Below are 16,343 nucleotides of genomic sequence, written 5' to 3'. Positions count from 1 at the left end.
ATACGATGAATTTCAGAGACTGTCAGGAAGTGTTCCTTCCCTATAATTTCAGCTCTACCTTATATGCTGTCATTGGGTTAGCCATTCAAGGCTGAATCCAACATTAACAAGATGATAGAATCAGATCAGGACCAGAACCAACTTAAAGTCCACCAGCTGAACAATATAATCAGTGAGAACTGACCAACTAGTCAGTGTTTATATCGAGGCTGCACACTAGAAATCAGCTGAAAAACTTATAAACTGCCAGTGTCTGGGCCTCATTTCTGACTGTTCAAATCAAAAACTACTTCTATTCATAAAGAATAACTTTCAGGGGGAAGGGAATTAAGTGAATGCCATTAGCTTTTTTTCCCTCCCACTTTGTCTTTTAAGTAAAAAACACCCCAGCAGCTATTGCCTTTGGGACACTCTCAGGTCCCAAATTTGCTGTTTATTCCTAACTACAAAATACCTAACACAGATTGAAAAATCTGTAGCTTTCATTAGATTCCTAAATAGGGGCCTATAACTCAGGTTAAGAACCACTACCTTAGAAGCACTAAATCCAACTAATAGATTATAAATAGGGGAGTATTAAAACGCAAATTTTGTATTTAAATCTCAAGACTGATAATATACTAGCTCATGTATAGGATTTAATTGCAAATTGAACATTAGAACACAGATGAAACATACTGATACATGGAAAGGTGAAATCATTTTAATAGTTGAGAAAACTGGATGGAGGTTGCTAGTTATATTAAACTATCAAAAGCTTTTTAAGTTTTCTCAGATTGCAAGAAACAATCCTGAGACACCTTTCAGAGCCACTCGTTTTTGCAGTCTTTTAGAAAGCTACTCTCCAAATTAAGTCATGCATATATCCGGCATTAAGTAGTATTATTTACATGTTCTATATACCAAAATACTCCTCAAAAGCAAACTTTAAAAAAAAAATCATAGGAAATGCTGTGTGATATTTTCGCTTCTATTTAAAATAGTTTCCACTTTTTACCAAAACACACCACTCAATTAATTATATTTCAGGTAGAACTATATTCAAAGGAGTAGCACCATCCATTTAGGTATGCTAAAATTTTCAAAGATAAATCTATTGGCTTTCATCACTCAGCAACAGTTTCTAATTTCTACATGTGTAGTGTTAATTCACTTGATGCGCAGTTTAGATGACTGAATATTCTACTCTTAAAAGAAAAAACATAGCATCTTCATAGAAGAATTCCTTCATTTAATGAAATTTTTCTGGAGTTAGGTAGGTACAAATGTTAAGCCCACATATGAAGGACTTTTCCAATTGTACTCCTTTGTCCCATTTAACACTTTTTGCAAGGTGGCTTCTGGGTGCCCATCAGTTGGCCAATATGAACAGTGAGATAAAAAAAATGTTAATATGGTATACACTGTGAGGAAGACTCACTTTTAGTCCTAGCAATGACTGAACAAATCACTTTGGACCTCTATTTCTCTGTTCTAAAAAGAAATGGATGAGTTATCTTTTAAAAGTTCCTTCAAGTCCAAATTTTAAATTATTCTAATATGTAATCCAAGTGCAAAGTCCCTCAATAAGGACCTCTGATGTGAAACTAAGTAATCATCCAATCCAAGGAACAACCTAGTGACACACATAACACCCAAGGACAAAGGGAACTGCCATTAAGAACTGTAGTAGTAAGGATTACTGGCTATCACATACATCCAATTCTATCTACACATTTAAAATTCACTTGTCATCTGGGCGCTAAGATATCCCTCTACACAAAGTGTGACTCTACTTACATTCTATTTCCACAGTAAAAATACCTTATAAATGTTAACAAATGGGGAAAAGCCGACACCCAGGATAAAGGATTTAATCCAGTATTTATTCCACACTCATGATCCTTCTCTGTAATCAGAATACAAGTCATAAGAACAATCTATCAAATAATCTGCTGATTATCTTAAATAATGCAGCATAGCATTACTTTTAATACTTCTCTGTTCTAGATTAAGTTTAAAAACTCAAACAGCAATCTTCATTATCAATAAAAAAAAGTTTTGAATTTAAAAAAAGGACACTATATCAAGCTGTTTCATAATTTAAGTATTTTCCATTTATAAAAATGCTTTGGAAGCTTGAGGCTTACATCTATTTCTCTACTCATCTGCCCCACCCTCTCCCAATTTCACGTTAGTATAGGGTTGCTGCAAGAATGCTAGGCTTTAGACATTAATTTCTCCTTTTATATAGTACTTTAAACTCTGAAAAATTCAAGAAAAAGATTACATGTCATGTATTTTTTCAAATAAAAAAGGAAAACTAAGTGAATAAATTTTAGGCATACTAATAGTGTCCCTTTGAGGTAGAATGCTAAAAGGACTTTTGATCAAATCACAGCCTAATTGAAACCTCTGCATCAGAAACTAACTTCTCCTAAATTCTCTCTAAAGTTAATTGTGGAGAATATTAGGTTTAACATATTAACAAGAGCCTTCCAAGATAATATACAGTGGACAAGAATGTTAATCCTACAACTGCTGCCTTCATGTACACTGAAAGCATGAAATTCTCCTATGATAGACATCCAAGATCCATTTTCATAGTTTTTAGCATTCTATTACGAAAAGCACAGTCATGCTAACTTCAGTACACAAACCATAATCCCACACCTACAAAACAAAAATAGAATTAGTGGCATTTTATTGCCTTATACAAATTTAACCAACATGGCAACCATGCCAACGGAATTAAAACATTTTCAGGACATATGTACAGACTGTACATCTCAAAAACAAACAATAAAATGCAAGAACAATCTGTGCATCATGTATCAAACTCAACAGTTGGGTGAAAACATCAATGCAATAAATGGGATTACAAAGGCACTTCCCTACACAAAAGAGGAAATGAAAATGCAGCCTACAGGGAGCTTGAAGAGTGTGTAACTACTGCACAATCTCAACTTGGGAGGAAAAAAAAAAGCAGATTTAACCCAACATTTATAGGATTCAATGTGATCCACTTTTACAAAAAATTTTCACACAGTCTCCTCTTTGTTTTTATGTTGTTTTTCTTGGCTCTCTGGTTCTATGCTTTGGCTCCTTCGGCGATCATGTTTGTCAGACTGGTCCTTGCTATCACTGTGATCTCGTTTGTGGGAACGTTCTTTGCTTCTGCTACGCTTCCTAGATTTTTCTTTGCTGGGGCTATGTTCCCGTTTTCTTGATTTTTCAACACTGTCAGTTCTTCCTTGACTGCCACTTCTACTCCGTTTATTTGATTTTTCTTTACTTTCATTTTTATGTTTACTTGATTTCTCTTTGCTCCTACTTCTACTTCGTTTCCCTGCATTTCTACTTCTACTCCTACTTCTATGTTTTCTTTCTCTGCTTCTACTTCTACTATGTTTTTTCTCTTTCTTGGAATCTTTTTTGTCATCTCTATGCCGCCTATCATCTTTGTCTTCTTTATATTTCTTTTCTTCTACCTCACCCCTACTTCTCCGTTCCTTGGACCGTTCTCTTGACCTCTCCTTTTCTCGGTCATTACCTCTTTCCTTATCATAGTCACGATCTCGTCTTCTACCTCTCTCATTTTCTTTCTCTCTTTCCCGATCCCTGTCCCTTCTATCCCCTTTCCTATCACGACTTCGACTACGGCTTCTATGTCTTTCCCTACTCCTGCTATGCCTGCGTTCTAGCCCCCGATCAATACTTCGGGATCTTCGCCTTTCTTTTTCCCTTTCTTTGGCTTCACGCTCTAGTCGCTGGCGTTCTTTCTCTCTTTCTAATTCTCGATCAAAACTAGAAGACCCATGGCCCTCCCGATGATGGCTTCTACTTCTGGATCTTCTTGGGGACCTCCGTGGACTCAGTGATCTCCTTGGAGACCTAATATTTAGGAAAGTGGGGGAGGGGGAGAAAAAAACTTGAATGAATAAAACATACCATAAAAATTTAACTTCCATCAGTGTTACATGTCAAGAATAATTAAAGCAAAATATTTGCCTGTTCTCATTTACAGATGCATAATTTTGTGGAAAATGCCCTGAAGGGCAGAAAGTGGGGAAAAGGTGACAAATAGAACCTTTGTGTAAAGCATATTTTAAAAATAAGTGTAACCCAAGAGTCACATCACCTTGAACGCCTGCGTTCAACATGTCTGTCTATTTCCTCAGCGCTTTCCTTTCCATCTTTCTTGATTTTTCTTGGTCGGGTTTTAATCTGTTGATCGATATTCTTCTGAACTGGAACCGGAATTCTTGGAAACAAAGTGGAAAACCACTCCAGTTTTGTGAGAAAAGACCGTAGCATTTCTCCAATGGTCATTACGCAGCCTCCACCAGCCTTCACATCTAGGTCCTACAGAAACACAAAAGATACCCTGGCCGTCAAAAAAAATTATCTCAAAAAACACAAGAATACTATAAAAATATAACCATCTTTGGAATCTCAAATACAAAAAAATTCTAACAAAAATTTCAATTTGTGTACCTTTCTAATCTGGTAATGAATGATACAGAGAAATATCTGGGCTTAGTGTGTGCATGCAGGTGAGAACAAACCCTGCAGCCTCATGGACAGAAAGAGAAGTGACTTCACTCAGTTAACAAGAATATGAAACACCCCCCTACATTACTAAACTATTTGGAACAGTCAACAATTTACATTCCACATACCTACTAAGTATATACTTTATTTCTGTGGACACGTTTGCACACATCATTCCTAGCAGTGTAACCTAGCTACATATGAACTGCTTCAAACAATTCCTGTCTAAAGATTATCTTTTAACAGCTCTAATATAAAATGAAGCCCTAATAAAACTGGAAGCAATAGCAAACCAACTGCCATGAAGCAGTGAGGTTTCTAATTTAGAGTTATGTAGAAAATAAATAAATGAACAAATAATTGGAAACGCATAATCCATGATGACCATTGTCTCTGAAAAGGGTCATTACCGCATGAAGGCCTTCTTGCTATGCCCTCTCACAGCTCAGGACATGTTAGTCAGCTATTGTCAGTCCCAAACCTATAGTGCAAGCACACAAGGAAAGTGAGATTTGTTATCTAAACAGGAAAACAAGAGCTAAAGGTAAAACTGCTTGCACTCACACACATTTAAGTGTTCAGATATACAGTATTTCCAAATATAATCGCTGCAGATATCTAAGGAAGAAAACAATAAGTTAGCTTAAACAGAGAGCCTCAGGTTTGTAAACACAATAAAAAACAGATTAAACAGAAGCATTCAGAAACAAGCCTAATACCAATTATGAAGCGGGACATGCTTTTTAAATATAGAAGGGAAAAGTGCCTCAGCCTGCAAAATCTCACCTAAAAAGAAAAAACTTTATAGATTGTGATTTATCACCTAACACACTTTTGGCCTCTTCTGAGATATTAAACAGCTCGTAAATAGGCCAAAAAAATGCAGAGAAAAATTCTCCATGTCTACACGAGTGAGATTTTTTTAGCTACGCATGTAATAATAAAAACACACTAGAAAGATTTCCATTAGAACTATCCTTTAATTCAACCAATTCTTTGGATAAACGTTTTAAACAGGTCGACTAAAACACCACTCAGCTTACTTTATGAACCTTAAAACATAAAGTAGTGGTGGGGATTGATATATGGAAAACAGTGCTCATTGTTAAGATCCTTTTGAGATCTTGGACTTTAATACATGTATGGTTTAAATCTGACACAGTAATGTTTTCTAACGTAACTTTCTGAACATATGTAACAAGCTCAACCTTATTAAGCTTGAATGGCAAGCTAGTTTTATAATTTAAAAAAATTCTAAACTATTAAAGAGAAGGTTTCCTTCTAACTTTATAAAAATGTATAGTATAAAAGAGTTAGAAAGCTGGAATTGAAATATTTTGATCACCTCAAACAAATCATCTAAACTTTCAGCCTATTTAAGTTCCACCCAGCTCAATTCTGCATTCCTATGCAAGTGGGAGTATTAATGTTTGGAAGAAGTTACAGGATAAAGAACTGAAAAGTTCCAGAAAAAAACCCAGTAATTAATATTTCTATGTGCATGTCTTACCATCTCAATCTTGAGCATGGCCAATTTTAAAAACTCACTATCAACTGTACAAGTCAAGATCAGTACAACACACAGAACACAATTAGGAAGAGAAAATTTTTAATAGTTACCAAAATACATATAAACAATTTTGAAATGTGAGAATCAAACTTAAGAAGTTTAACCTAAGACATATAAAATCCACCCCAATCTTAATAATAGGACATTAATTCCAAAAGTATGTGAGTGAAATAAATTTAAGCACAGAAAATTCTGGAAGATGTTAAACCACCAATATATAAAAGATTATTAAAAAATGAGAGTAATCAGAAGAAAACTATTACCCTTGTTGACATACCTCTTCATCATCAAGGAAGGATTCAAACCAATCCCATAGATCTGTAGGGGGCTGTGTGTACCTAGAATTATGAAAGAGTGATTAGGCTTAGGTCAATTAAAATGAGATATTTATTGAAAATGTAGAGAAATGCAGGCTTCACCTTATATACATAAATCCAAGGGCTCTAATATATGGAGAGTCTGTGTGTGTTATAAGACCCATCACTTGCTTGCGAGTTAGCTTCAGAGTAAATAATTTGTATAACAGGCAAAAAGCTGTAGAAACAATTCCTCCTGTCCCAACACCTCGAACCTTTAAGGAAAGGAATTAAGAAAGAGTTGTAAAATAATTAACAAAGATACTCAGGACCAATTGATTAATCCTGTTAGGTATTAGTAACAAGATATAATCCAGAACTGAAAACAGAGCATAAAAAATGTTTTTCTAACCCCACGGAACACTTGAATTTAGATTTTTAAAAAACACAAACTAATTGTAATTTGGTATGAAACTGAAAGACTTCCAGTTTTCTGAACATAAACTTAGTTATCAGACACAGAAAAACTGAAAAATGCACGTACTTCTACTTACCCCTCCGCACATCCCTGTTTGGCCAGCTGTTTTCCTGCTTCCTTTCTCCCATGGTTCAACATGTGTGACCTGAAAATAGAAAAGAGAAACACAACAAACATTCATACTTCGAATTTTTTTAAACAGTATGATTCGAGTAAACCCCAATCCATAATAGAGCAGCTCTTCTAAAAGTCTGGAAGTTGGGTATTTTGACATGATGTATACATTTTGTTTACACACATTAAGTATGTAAACCATCTTTGAAAACTGCTTATTTAAATAGCATCAATAAAGCTACTAGGGTTTAACAAAACCTCAACAGGTTTACAGCAGAAACCCCATTAAAGTAGCTCTGTAGAGAGCAGATACATGTGGAGACAGGAAATGTCTAGTCTCATACACTTGTAAAAAAAAAAAATTAATGATCAATTTTGTATTTTATTATGAATTGCTTAAAAAAATTCTCATTTTAAAATGGATTTAATGCTCCAACTTAAAGCAAAAAGTATTAACAAAGTTTAAGTATTTATTCCAAAAAGCCTTTCAAATAAGCTTAATATTTCAATTTTATGGTGATTTAAAATTCCACATTATAAAATAAGGAAGAAACTTGAAAAAAGCATGCTAAAACAGTAACAGAAATTACTTCTGATGCAAAATCATGGAACTTTACTCACACATTTTTTTTAAAACCACAATCAGGCATTATGTTCATTCCTGACTGAAAATGAAGTTACAAAGGCCATACCTACACATATGTCATTCTTATTACTGTATACTTTATTTTCAGCCTAATTACAGGAACTAATTCAATTTTTTCCCAGAATATAAACTGTATCAAAAACTGAGAAACCGTGACTTGTTACGTTGAGTATACTCAAAAATACAGGTCTTTGCTAAGGTGGGGCACCCTATAAAAACCACATACTTCACCTAAAAACAGCAAAGAAAGAATATTAGCTCTACAACAGATATGACAAAGGTATTTTAGAGAGATAAGATCCATATTTGTTTCTCAACTTGAAACAAAAATGAAATCCTGTTCGTTCATTACGTATTTCTAAAACCTCATTTCCACCCACCCATGATTACACACCATAGTCTTTTTCAGTGGCTTCAGGCAGAAAAGCATGTATTTAAATGTAAGCACTACACTATTTTGTTCAGTGGATTACTGCACTGCTTTACTGTTTCATCTTCTTCCCCCAGCTTGCTGTAAAAAAGATGTTTCAATTCCTTAAAGGCTAACCAAAGGGGTGGATGCCATACAAAATCGAGTTACAAAATTGGAAGCCTACGCATTTCAATGATCATTTGATATGGACAACAAAACCCGAGTCTTTAGTTTTATAACTAAATCTAAGTAATTTGTAGTATAATGTTAAGTGTTTCAAAACACAGTATGTGAAATTTGAAAACAAGCTTTTCCTCTATCGCATTAACACCTGCCTATGTTATTAAACAGAACCTGCTACAGAAGGAGCAGGAACCCTATTTTCAACTGATTGAAGTTTACTACATAAATAAAGCTAAGGGTTAAATATTCGCCATATTGTATCCATTCTGAAAAAGGCCTTACCTTTTAAAAAAACTAGTTCACAGTATAACAATTACTTACAATACTCTTGTAAGAGAACACCAAAATTTCAGTTTACTTTATATACCCAAAGTTGAACTGTATTTTCAAAATGAGTTCTTCTATCAAAACTAAGTAATATCTCAAAATCCCTTAGTAGGCCTTAATTGGGGAAAAGGTGGCCAAAACAAAACCTAAAAGCAAATAAAGAAAATTTCCTTAACACCTCTACAGATATATTCAGGTCACGGAAAATACTTTATGTGGTCTGTCAAGTGTTTTTAAGAGTCAATATAGGCAAAATGGATTGCATTATATCAGATGTCCTAGTTTAAGTATTTAAAGATTGTTAAGACTTATTAATATCCTTTAAAATATAAATTTACCTTAGGAGGCCTGGAATATATTTTTAAAACTACATAATTTGCAAGTAAGTGGAGAAAACCTACCAAATTCGTGAAGAAAAGACCAAAACCAGTGGCCAAAAAAAAAAAAAAAAAAAAAAAATCTAATTAGCCGTTCATTTAACCAGGGAAATGCATTTATGGCGATTGAGCATGATTAATAATGCATACCTCTACCTGCGACCCTGGGCTGCTCCGAGCCTCGCTGCAAGACTGAGTCAATCCTGCTAACGAAACAAGAACTGAGACAAGAGTGCAGTGAGGAGGCGCCAGGTGAGCTCCCCAGCACAGCCAAGCCAGCACCGACCCTGCCGCAGAAGCCCAGGGCCCAGATAATTCTAAATAAGCCCAATGCACAGGTGACTGAGACCACTTACTCCTGACTTCCTGCTGCGAAAATTTCCAGGCCTTCGGTACATCTTTTTCCACTTGTACCTCTCCACCCTCAACCCTCCCACCCCACCCGACAAACACACTGACCACTTCCCTGTCTGGATCGGATAGTGAATACCAACAACACGAGGCCAACACTGAAGTCAATACACGCCCTGGCCCGGGGTGAGCGGGAGAAGCACCAACAAGTTGGCGCCGAGTAGATCCACGTCAAAATAAATAAATTTAAAGCTGTAAACTGGAGAGACTTCAGTTATTCGTTTCTCCTCTCCCCCACTCCTCCCGTCCAACTCCCCCCCCAGGGGCGGGCTGGAGACTGGGGGAGGAGAGATCAATGGCGGCGGGCTCTCCCGGCCCTAAAAATCTGAAAAGGAAATGAGAGGGCGGCCCCAGTTTGACCCCTCCCTGGCGGACTACTGGCCACAGCTTCCCCCTCCGCCCAACCCTCCCCCACCTACAAATGATCAGACCTCGGGGGCCGCCTCCGCCCGTTTCCTCCGTACCCCCTCCTCGGAACTTAGTCCCCACCTCCCAGGTCCAGACGCTTCGTACCTTAAAGTAGATCTCGTCCACCACCTCGTGGTAGGTTTTGAGCTCGTAGAGCTGCACTTTGAAGTAAGGCGACGACAGGATATTGGTCAAGATCATGGGGTTGAGATTCATAGTCTTTTCGTTGCCCCACAGCGGCAGCACATTGCCCTGCTTGCCCGAGACTGCTGGCTTGGTGGCGCCACCGCCGCCGCACTGCTGCTGCTGCTGGGCCGCGGCTGCGGCCGCCTGGTGTTGCGGCTGCGAGTTGCCTGTCAGCGCGGGGCTGTTGTTAGCCATGTTGCGGCGGAAGGAAGGAGGGAGGGAGAAGGGAGGGGGAGGGGGCGAAGCTCAATCTCGCTCTTCGGGACAACGGTCCGGGACCCTACTCCATGGAACGCCGTCGGAAGATGGGGCCTCCTCGCTGTGCCCCAGCCGGGTGAGGGAGGGCAACCGGGACACCGACGAATGGACCCCGAGTCGAGAGCAGAGGCCGAATCGCGGGCCGCGAGAAATCCAAGCAGAAAGCTAGCCGGCGGCCTGGGAGCGCGATCTCTTCCGCCAACTGCCCCTGGGAACAAGATGGCGGTCCCGGCGGATGTGACGGCACACGCCCCAGAGTTCCAAGCTTAGCCGGCGGCCAATCAGAGACGCCCAGGTGGGCTGGCGATTCCTCTTCCTAGTTCCGCGCGTTCTGTGCACGCTGTGGTCGCGGCGCTGGCCTCAGCTGCCTATCTATTAGGATGTTTGTGCTCGGAATTTGGGGGCCGGGGTTGGGTTTTAGGTCCAATTTGTATGTTTTAATGTTTGGACTGCGGCCCCGGTTTCTCCTGTCGGAAGCCGAGCAGGAAGGCGTTCGCATGGCTGTGTGCTTGCAAATTCGTGACTCTTGACTCCTGTGGAGTAAACGAGTCTCCTGAGTTCACAGTTTTCGTATTCTCTGGAAGGGATGATAGGATCTCACACCTTCATGTGATTGCAATGCAAAGTCCTTCTGTCCTCCGCTAGGCTGTAGGGTCCGACTGGAGATCTTATTATTTGAGCCTAAATTTATTCAACATTAAGGGGATAGCGTCTTGCTTGGCTGTTCAAAAACCATTTTAGCATTAAAAGAGCTACTGTACCTGTAGCGCCATTTGTTACATGACTTCTTTCCTTCCTACTCGAGTACTTCCATTCTGCGGATGCACTATGAGTGAATGGGGATAGAAGAGGTGGAAGAAGGTGGTGGGTGCGAGAATGAGTCAGAATCGGTCTCATCTCTCAAAAGCTACTGTTAACCTAGAGGAGATTCATGGTGTTTAGGAGCTAAGAGAAGGCTACAAAAGGCACTGAAGTTTCTGCAGGTATGGGCAGTTTTATTGACAGAAAGCAGCCTGAGTATATATAGAAGAAGGGAAGATCAAGCTTGTTAGAGGGTAAACAGTCTGGTTGACAGGAGCCAGGAAATATGCTTATGGGAGAGTAATGACTAGAGAGGAATTGGGCCCCCTAAGTGCCTGGAATGCCAAGATGAAACATTAGGAATTTAATGACATTTAAACCCAAGGGTTACATCTGTGACCCCAAAGTCACTTTAAGATGCTAATATTCATAACATTCTCTGGCTCCAATTCATTCTTCACAGAGTGTTGCCAGACTCATCGTTCCAAAAGTGCAGCACTCCCTACTCAAAACCTTGGATGGCTCACTCAGTGTTATCCTAATTGCCAAAATCCAATGACGTTTTTCATTCTCCATCCTATTTGATTGCTCATCGTGGCACTTTTTTTTTGCGGTATGCGGGCCTCTCACTGTTGTGGCCTCTCCCGTTGCGGAGCACAGGCTCCAGACCCGCAGGCTCAGCGGCCATGGCTCACGGGCCTAGCCGCACCGCGGCATGTGGGATCTTCCCGGACCGGGGCACGAACCCGTGTCCCCTGCAACGGCAGGCAGACTCTCAACCACTGCGCCACCAGGGAAGCCCCATCGTGGCACGTTTAATCATTTATTCTTGCCTAGGAACTGTTGAAGTAGGAAGTTTGAAGGTGGAGATCTTAATTTGTGGCTTATACACAGAGGAGGGGAAAGGGATAAGACAGAAACCTTAGGGAAGATCCACACCTGATGAACTAGCAGGAGAGAAAAGACAAGCAGAGAGGTAGGAGGTAAACCGGGAGACAGTGGTATGACAATGCAAGGAAAAATAAATGAGAAATAAATGAATGATTGGAGTGATTAATATTTATAGCTGGGCAGTACATAAGTGATCATCCTGTTTAGTTCCTTTATTTTACATTGGAGAACTAAAGCTTTCAGAAGTGGTTTTTAACTTCCTAGTAATTTCTTGTTGTTCTATACATTAGTTTATACTAACTTACTTCCCAAGGAAAATAGATGATCCAGCCTCTAATGAATTACTAAGTTAAAAATACAGTGAAGGGTCTTCCCTGGTGGCGCAGGGGCTAGGAATCCTCCTGCCAGTGCAGGGGACACGGGTTTGAGCCCTGGTCCAGGAAGATCCCACATGCCGCAGAGCAACTAAGCCCGTGCACCACAACTACTGAGCCTGTGCTCTAGAGCCTGCATGCCACAACTATTGAGCCTGCGTGTCACAACTACTGAGCCCGTGAGCCACAACTACTGAAGCCCGCACTCCTAGAGCCCCTGCTTCACAAGAGAAGCCACTGCAGTGAGAAGCCTGTGCACCGCAACAGAGTAGCCCCTGCTCACCACAACTAGAGAAAGAGCGTGCGCAGCAACGAAGACCCAACACAGCCAAAAATAAAAATAAATAAATTAATTAATTAAAAAAACTTTTTTTGAGCCAAGTTCTTCTTCCTTTATGTGTATTTTTTGCCTTGGTAATAACTTTATTGAGTTACCCAGTGACACTAATTGCCAAATCCTACTAATTGCCTAAATCTTTAAAAATTCATTTACCCCTACACTCTGAGTGAAAAGCTTAGTAGAGAGGTTGAAGTTTGATATCTGTTTCAGTGGCATCAAACTAAGTATCAAACCAGGTAGTAGGATAAAGTGTTTGACATATTCAATGAATCCCTAAAACAGTTTGAATATATAACTATTATCCCCATTAAAAAAAGTTATATTTAACTTAAGAATACTACATTGTACATAGATGAAGCTGGGAACTTTTGGTTTGCTTTGTTTTGACACATGTACCCTCATTGTCTTAGTCTTTTTGGGCCATAACAAAATACCACAGTCTGGGTAGCTTATTAACAACAAAAATGTATTTTTCACAGTTCTGGAGTTCTGGAGAGTCCAAGGCCAAGGGACAACTTCCTGGTTCATGGCTGACCCCTTCAAGCTGTGTAATCACAAGATTATAGGGATGAGGAAGCTCTCTGAGGTTTCTTTTATGAGAGCACCAATCCTGTTGGTGAGGGCTCCACCCTCATGACTTAAGTACCTCCCAAAGGCCCCACCTCCTAATGCCATCATCTTTGGGGGTTAGGGTTTCAAATTCTAACTTCAGGGGTGAAAATTTTGAGGGCGGCTCTTAGGTCTATCTCCGTACCCATTAAACTATCACCACAATCAAGGTAACAACCATACATCACCCCCAAAAGTTCTCTTGTGCCCTTTTGTAATCCAATCTCTCCTTCCAACTCCATCCTCAGCAACCACTTTCTGTCAATATAGATTAGTTTGTTTCTCTTGGCTAAATACCTAGACATAGGCTAAATACCTAGACATATAATAGATATATGTTTAACTTTTTAAGAAACAGCCAAACTGTTTTCCAAGGTGATTGCACCATTTTACATTCACACCAGCAATGTATGAGAGTTCCAACTGTTCCATATCCTCATCAACACTTGGTATAATGAGTTTTTTTTTTTTAATTTTAGTCATTCTTAAGGGTGTGCAGTGGTATCTCACTGTGGTTTTAATTTACATTTCCCTTATGGCTAATGATGTTGAACATCATTTCAGGTGCTTACTGGCATTAGTATATCTTCTGTTGTGAAGTAACTGCAAATCTTTTGCCCATTTCCTTATGAGTTTGTTTGTCTTATTGAGTTGGAAGGTTTTTTTACATGATCTGGATATAAGTCCTTTGATACATGTGTTGCAGGATTTTCACACAATCTGTGCCTTGCCTTTTAATTTTATTAATGGTGTCTTTCAAATAGCAGTTTTTTATTTTAATGAATTGCAAGTTATCAAATTTTTGTTTTGCTTATGATTTGTGTTTTCATTCTAAGCGCTGCCAGCCTTAACGTTACAATGATATTCTCTTATATTTTCTAAAAGTTTTATAGTTTGGGATTTGACACATTTTGAGTTAATTTTTGCCTATGATGTGAGATGGAGTTGATTTTCATTTTATTTTCCACGTGGCTATTCAGCTGATCCAGCACCATTTGTTGAAAAGACTTATTTCCCTATTGAACTGCTTTAGCACCTTTGTCAAAAATCAATTCACCCACCATGTATGGATCTACTTCTGGATTCTGCTCTGTTCCATTGATCTTTATCTTTTCACCAATCCAAACTACCTTGATTACTACAGCTCTGTAGTAGAGTTTTTTAAAATTTATTTTATTTTTGGCTGCGTTGGGTCTTTGTTGCTGCACGCGGGCTTTCTCTAGTTGTGGCGAGTGGGGGCTACTCTTTGTTGTGGTATGCGGGCTTTTCATTGCAGTGGCCTCTCCTGTCGTGGAGCATAGGCTCTAGGCGCGCAGGCTTTAGTAGTTGTGGCACACAGGCTCTAGAGCGCAGGCTCAGTAGTTGTGGCGCACGGGCTTAGTTGCTCCGCGGCATGTGGGATCTTCCCAAACCAGGGTTCGAACCCATGTCCCCTGCATTGGCAGGCAGATTCTTAACCCCTGTGCCACCAGAGAAGCCCCCTGTAGTAGGTTTTGAAATCAAGTAGGTTAGGTCTTCCAACTTCATTCTTTCTTTTAAAAATGCCTTTGGTTACTCTTTTGTGTTTCCATCAACTTCTTTCTTTCTTTCTTTCTCTCTCTCTCTTTCTTTCTTTCTAATATTTATTTATTTAGGCTGCACCAGGTCTTAGTTGTGGCCTGCAGACTTCTTAGTTGTGGCATGCATGTGGGATCTAGTTCCCCCACCAGGGATTGAACCCGGGCCCCCTGCATTGGGAGCCCAGAATCTTACCCACTGGACCACCAGAGAAGTCCCGCCATCAATTTCTTTAAAAAAAAAAAAAAAAAAGCCTGGCATGTAGAAGGTGCTTGATAAACATGTATCGTCTATGACTAAATGAGTAAAGAATTAAAATAATTGCTATGTGTAACTAAAATAACATAAATTAGATGTTCTAATGTTTTGAACATTTTATTGTTCAAAACAAACCACAATCCTAAAATAACAAAAGAAGCCATTGACTAAAGTACCCAAGAACTAAAAATCTGAAATAATTCATAGGTTGTAATAGCAACAGTCAAAGATGTTAGACAAATCTACCCCTGTTTCCTTGGTTATGATTTCAAAGTACTGAATCAGATGAGGTATGAGTTGAGATTTAAGAACTTTAGGTGTTAGCTGAACCTATTTTAATCATTTCACAATATATGTAAATGAAACCATCAAGCTGTATGCCTTAAACTTACACAGTGATATATATCAATTATTTTTCAACAAAACTGAGGGGAAAAAAGAATTATTAGGAGTTATCTAGGCAAAAAATTATATTTTAGTTAGAGCTAGCCTATGCAAAGGCTTCTGAGGCATGAAAGAAAAAAGTGTGTTTGGGGAATTGTTTGTCACCATTATAGTACTTAAATTGTTTTCCAGGGTGATATGAAAAATCAGTACAGCCATACAAATGCATACTGGCCAAATGCTAGTCCTGAATACACTGTAATTATCTGTTTATTTGTCATCTTCAGTGACCAGAGAGGATCTAAGTCTTTCAGCTAATTATTCCCAGCAGTAGGCAATGATTGACACCTTGAGGGTAGTAAGTAAATATTTAAAAGAAAACTGACTGCTCACAACACATTTGACACCAAATGCTTGAGGTTTCCCCTGCCCCCACCAACCAATTTTCCATCTCTTTGGACATTAACTGAGTCTCCTATAATTTAATTAAATCCTGACACTAACGCCTCAGAGTTAGCACACACTGCACAGGTTAAGGGCTCAGTCCCACAAAACTGCCCAACTTCAGGCACCAGTCACAAGCAGTGGTGAAGTGGAGCAGGACGCTGCGGGGCCCTCCTGGCTACAAGTCCTCTCTGTGCCCCCTGTTTCTTGTTTGTAGGAAATAGGCTTCATTCAGCCTCCTTGACCTTCCCTGAGTTCCTATCACAGCACACAGAACTCAGAGAAACACTTTACTTACTATTACAAAGGATATTATGAAGGATACTATCCTTTATTATAAAAGAATAGCCAGATGAAGGGGTACATAGGGTGAGGTCTAAAAGGACCTCAGTGCAGGAGCTTCTATCCCTGTGGAGTTTGGGGTGCACCAGCATACGGGCACATGGATGTCTTCATCAACCTGGAAGTCCTCTGAGCTCCATTACT

The 16,343-nt window shown here is 39.2% G+C and overlaps 1 protein-coding gene across 5 annotated transcripts; it reads right to left on the bottom strand.

The window, feature by feature from the left end:
- Positions 1 to 1,401: 1,401 nt before the first annotated feature.
- PRPF38B (pre-mRNA processing factor 38B) lies at positions 1,402 to 10,415 on the bottom strand. Of its 5 annotated transcripts, XM_079915858.1 has the most exons (8): positions 9,861 to 10,415; positions 9,399 to 9,546; positions 9,087 to 9,142; positions 6,954 to 7,022; positions 6,523 to 6,674; positions 6,381 to 6,441; positions 4,121 to 4,344; positions 1,402 to 3,873 (listed from the first exon to the last, which is right to left on the bottom strand). In XM_079915858.1, exons 1-8 carry the CDS (start codon positions 10,134 to 10,136, stop codon positions 3,021 to 3,023), a joined length of 1,839 nt encoding a protein of 612 aa, XP_079771984.1. In that variant the 5' UTR covers positions 10,137 to 10,415; the 3' UTR covers positions 1,402 to 3,020. The 5 variants fall into 5 exon arrangements, with proteins under 5 accessions (XP_079771984.1, XP_079771980.1, XP_079771981.1 ...); XM_079915854.1 differs by lacking the exons at positions 9,087 to 9,142; positions 9,399 to 9,546 and having other exon boundaries at positions 9,861 to 10,412; XM_079915855.1 differs by lacking the exons at positions 9,087 to 9,142; positions 9,399 to 9,546; positions 9,861 to 10,415 and having other exon boundaries at positions 6,944 to 7,237.
- Positions 10,416 to 16,343: the final 5,928 nt, after the last annotated feature.

This window comes from Stenella coeruleoalba, assembly GCF_951394435.1.
Source record: "Stenella coeruleoalba genome assembly, chromosome: 1".
Lineage (NCBI taxonomy): Eukaryota > Metazoa > Chordata > Mammalia > Artiodactyla > Delphinidae > Stenella > Stenella coeruleoalba.
Note: the sequence above shows the minus strand (reverse complement) of the source record. Positions and strands in the feature narration are given on the sequence as shown.